This window comes from Cariama cristata, unplaced genomic scaffold (genome assembly GCF_000690535.1).
Source record: "Cariama cristata isolate BGI_N322 unplaced genomic scaffold, ASM69053v1 scaffold18036, whole genome shotgun sequence".
NCBI lineage: Eukaryota > Metazoa > Chordata > Aves > Cariamiformes > Cariamidae > Cariama > Cariama cristata.
This window is the reverse complement of record NW_009621753.1, coordinates 9,917-14,140: the sequence shown is the minus strand read 5'-3', so window position 1 is coordinate 14,140 and position 4,224 is coordinate 9,917. Positions and strand designations below refer to the sequence as shown.

Below are 4,224 nucleotides of genomic sequence, written 5' to 3'. Positions count from 1 at the left end.
TAGCAGCTAATTCTGGAGCGACCTGCCCCTCCGCCGGCACTCCTGACAGCGCACTGGGTCTTTCCACGTTGCTGCCCTGAATTGCGTCTTTAGCAATTGTGTCTGAATACTGGCTTTTTTTTTTTTTTTTTTTTTTTTTTTTCCACCTCCTGCCTATCTTTTAGTTGGATGCTGATAACTACGAGACTGATCCATGTCTGAAAGAGATTCGGAAAGCAGAAAATTATTCTTGGATGGATATAATAACCATACATAAGGACAAGCTTCCAAATTATGAGGAAAAGGTATGCAAGGCCTTGCTTTCAGTGAGGATTTGGGTGCTGAAGTCTGTCGCTAGAGTGTGCAGCCGGCTTCTGAACACCTGCATGCCCTGCGCGGGGCCGCGGAGATGGGATTTCCAGGTGTAAAACACATTCTGTGCTGAAATCCTTTACGTTAAAAAAGGAGTTTTGATATTATTTTGAAAATAGCAGTGGCCTTTTGCCTCTGTAGATGGCCTTCAAAGATTTTAAGGATAGTTTCCACCACTGTGTTGTTTCAAAACGAAGATTCCTACCAGCAGAGCTGTGCCAATGCTGAGCTGTCCTCAGGGAGCCTACCGGGGGTGAAGGCAGGTGGCTGCCAGCTGGGCATGGGCTTTGAAGGCTGAAGCATCCTGATGGCTGCTTGCAAAATACATCTTTTCAAAGTCAACGTTAACTTCATGGAATTGGAGTGATACATTCCCTGTACAAGAAGATTCTTATTTTTTAAAATTTTTTTTTTTTTTTTACATTGGGAAGATGATGCTTTGGCTGTTTCATAACAGCTGACTGTGAATGGTGCCAGGCTCTCAGATGAGCCTCCCAGAAGGATCTTTCTCCTTGGGGTCTCCAGGTGCTGGCATGCTGCTCTAACCTGAGGACAGCAACCCAGTGGTGCTTCCACATTTTCATTAGACTTCCATTTACATTTGTTTTAAGCCCATTGTGTTATACTGGTTTTAAATTGATGAAAAGGTGAATTAGGTAGTGACTCAGGTCCCTGGGAAGGCTGTATCTGACGCAAAGATGGGCCGTTATTGACAGGGCACATGGACATTTTCTCATCTTGCCTTGCTGGATCAGTCCTGGCTCAGGGACACCCGCACTAGTGCGGCCAAACAGCACTCAGACCTCGGCAGGTGATGGTAGCTGGCGTTGCACTGCTGTCTGTGCACAAACCCACCCAGATCTCTGTTAAATGAACCTTTAAAGCATGTTTTGTTCTGTGCTGTGAAACATACAAAGAATCCACCATTCTGGAAAAAACAAGAATGTTGCTGCTGCTGCTGCCCAGAAGGAGCAAGCCTGGAGCTGAGGCTCACTGTGTGGGGGCAGGCGTGACATTGTTTACAGCAGATTGCCATAGATGGGCCATGTTTGGCAATAACTGCATTTTCACATACAGCTGTAGTAGCCTATAGGGCTAATTCAGCTCCATACCAGTGTAAAAGAGAGGGGATAATCTGTAACTCTGTTTTACTTTTGCATGTTAGGGGAAAAAATAAAAAGGCACAAAATTGTAAAACAGAACAACTGCCAGGACCAAATCCTGCAGTGGGAACCTTTACCTGCCTCTCTCTCAAATGGCATTACTGTTATTCAGAGACTGGTTACACGCAGCTATAGCTGCTGTTTCTTGTCAGAGAAATTCCTGTCTTCCAAAGGAAACATAGCAACCTGCTTACAAGTGTCCTGACGCAGGGTCTGCCTGGCTGGATTGGCCATTTTAACCACGTTGGGCTCATCTGTTCATTAAATTGCTGGGCAGTTACCCTTTGAAAGCCTTTGTCTGCTTTGCCACATATTTCTACCAGATTTCTTTGCATTTTTTCTGTGTTCAGTAGTTTTAAGAGATACTTGCTATTCCTAGATAAAAACATTTTATGAAGAACATTTGCACCTAGATGATGAAATTCGCTACATCTTAGATGGATCTGGCTATTTTGATGTTCGAGACAAGGATGACAAATGGATCCGGATTTCCATGGAAAAAGGAGACATGATAACGCTCCCTGCCGGCATATATCACCGATTTACACTGGATGAGAACGTATGTTGTTACAGATTACCGTAAATATTGATGACAAATCCATCTGAGTATATGTCACATTAGTAATTACATGCCTAAGACTTGCAGTTCATTAGCAAAACATATTAAATATGAAGTAGCAATATGAAAAATACTAAATAATTCACAGCAAACAAACCTTTCATCTCCACGTCACAAATCCAGCTTCCTCTCATCAGCTGTAACTGCAAGTCATTGCCACGTGATATCCATAGCGTATCTTATGTGACAGCGGTGCGAGAGCCCAGCCCTGCGGTTGTCCCTCCCACGGTTGCCCCTGCTGTCAGTTGAGGTTGGAGATGGTGTAGATGGATTCTTCTGTGTTGCCTTGTTGTTTATCTTTGTGGGGAGAGACAGAGCATGTCTGTGTCCAGCAGTGGCATTTTTCATGAGTGCTAAATTTTCCTTCAGGGAAAGGGGGATTTAAGGGTCCAGAGCTAGTCCTTGCAGCTAGCATGTGCTAGACTGGATGTTGGCTTCACAGGAGGGGACCTGCTTTCAGAGGGTATTTTTGGCAATAAGGCTGTGAGATTGGCATATGTAGTCCTGATCTGTGCGTCTGTCCTTGTGGGCTTTTATAAATATGTTTGTGACCTCAGCATTACCCCTGGAAAATGGGGAGATGTGTGCTGTCACCTGTGTGGCAAAATCCCATCTCTGGTGTAGTCTTGAGAATGGTGTAAATTTGAATCGGCTGTCCAGGTAGCAGTTATCATATATGTAGAAAAGGGAGATGCTGCTTTGGTGAAAAACCCAGCTTTTCATGTCTGTATTTTAAGATCCACAGTGAATCAGCTACAATTGCTAGCTTAAGGCTTTTTCTTCACATAGACCATGTCTCGAATCAACAAGAAGTCTTCAGTGTTTGTCCACTTCAGGAACTTTAGTCCAGAAGTGCCATCTTCAAAGTAAATTCTTTAGGTGTGCCTAGACCCTTGCATTTTGCAGCTGTGTTCTTTAGGTACATAACTTTATTCTTGGCATTGCTGAGCATCTGGGTGCAAGATAAGTACTTGGCACTGTTTACAAAATAGGTAGGGTCTAAATCTGTGACATAGTGGACAGAAGAGAGGAGAGTTCCCCTTAACTCAGTGGTTGGAGCACTTCTGCAGGACGTAAAATCCTATTTTCTGCTGCCACAGCTGTACCTCGCACCTGGCATACTTCTGGTTAGCCGGTGGCAGGAGGTGTTGCTTTTCCTGTTGGAATCTGGAGACTTTTCGCTTCTCGTGGCATTATTTTTTGGCTAGTTTAAGCACTCCTTGTTCAGGTTTTATGGGTCTCATTTTGAAGCTTCTGGTATTCCTCAGAAGCATTGTATAACCGTCTTGGGTATTCTGATTGCTGTTGTTTAACTAGTCAAGTAGGATTTAGATGCTGCGTTGCTCAGTATTGTGGATCCAGTGCAAAAGATTTGCATAAGACAGGGGTTTTTTGGTTTCTTTGAAACAGGGAGAAGTACTGTCTCTGCCTGACCTGGAGGCACTGGTTGTGACACAATGTATCACTGCAGAGGGGCAAAATCTCCCACTGCAGTAGCTGGGAGCAGGAACAGCAGTGGAGTGGTATAGTTTTCTAGAATCCATGAAGATTTCAGTCCATCTTCAAATGGTTTCAAAACTTTCTGCAGAAGTGCAAATAAAATGTTAACTTCAGAATGAAGGTCCCATGGAAAGGAGCTCTTAAATTACTTGTCACTTCTTGTTCTTTGACAGAATTACGTGAAGGCAATGAGGCTATTCGTTGGAGAACCCGTCTGGACACCATACAACAGGCCGGCTGATGATTTTCCTGCCCGGAAACAGTATATGAAGTTTTTGGCTGAAGAGGCACAGTAATGGAGTCTGAGACCTGATAGGTGGAACAGCCTGAAGCCCTGTCAGAATGAATGTGACTGGCGGCTTTTCACTGATTAGATTTCTTCTATTTACATATACAGTTGGAATCACAGAATCATAGAAAAATTTAGGTTGAAAGGTCATTTGGAGATCATCTAATCCAACCCCTTGCGAAACACCAGGCCAACTTTAAAGCTAGACCAAGTTGCTCAAGACCTTGAGGTTTGGAAGCCTCCGGTTCCACACCCTGGCTGGGCACTTGTTGCAGCACTTAGGTGCTCTCGTGGGCAAGTGG

General features: G+C 44.1%; 1 protein-coding gene across 1 annotated transcript; it reads left to right on the top strand.

Moving 5' to 3' along the window:
- Nucleotides 1-164: 164 nt before the first annotated feature.
- On the top strand, nucleotides 165-4,022 carry ADI1 (acireductone dioxygenase 1; the record flags this gene model as incomplete). The annotated part of the gene is made up of 3 exons (XM_009702101.1): nucleotides 165-284; nucleotides 1,894-2,073; nucleotides 3,807-4,022. Coding segments are annotated over 3 exons (423 nt in total), but the record flags the coding sequence as incomplete, so codon positions are not given.
- Between the last annotated feature and the right edge of the window lie 202 nt (nucleotides 4,023-4,224).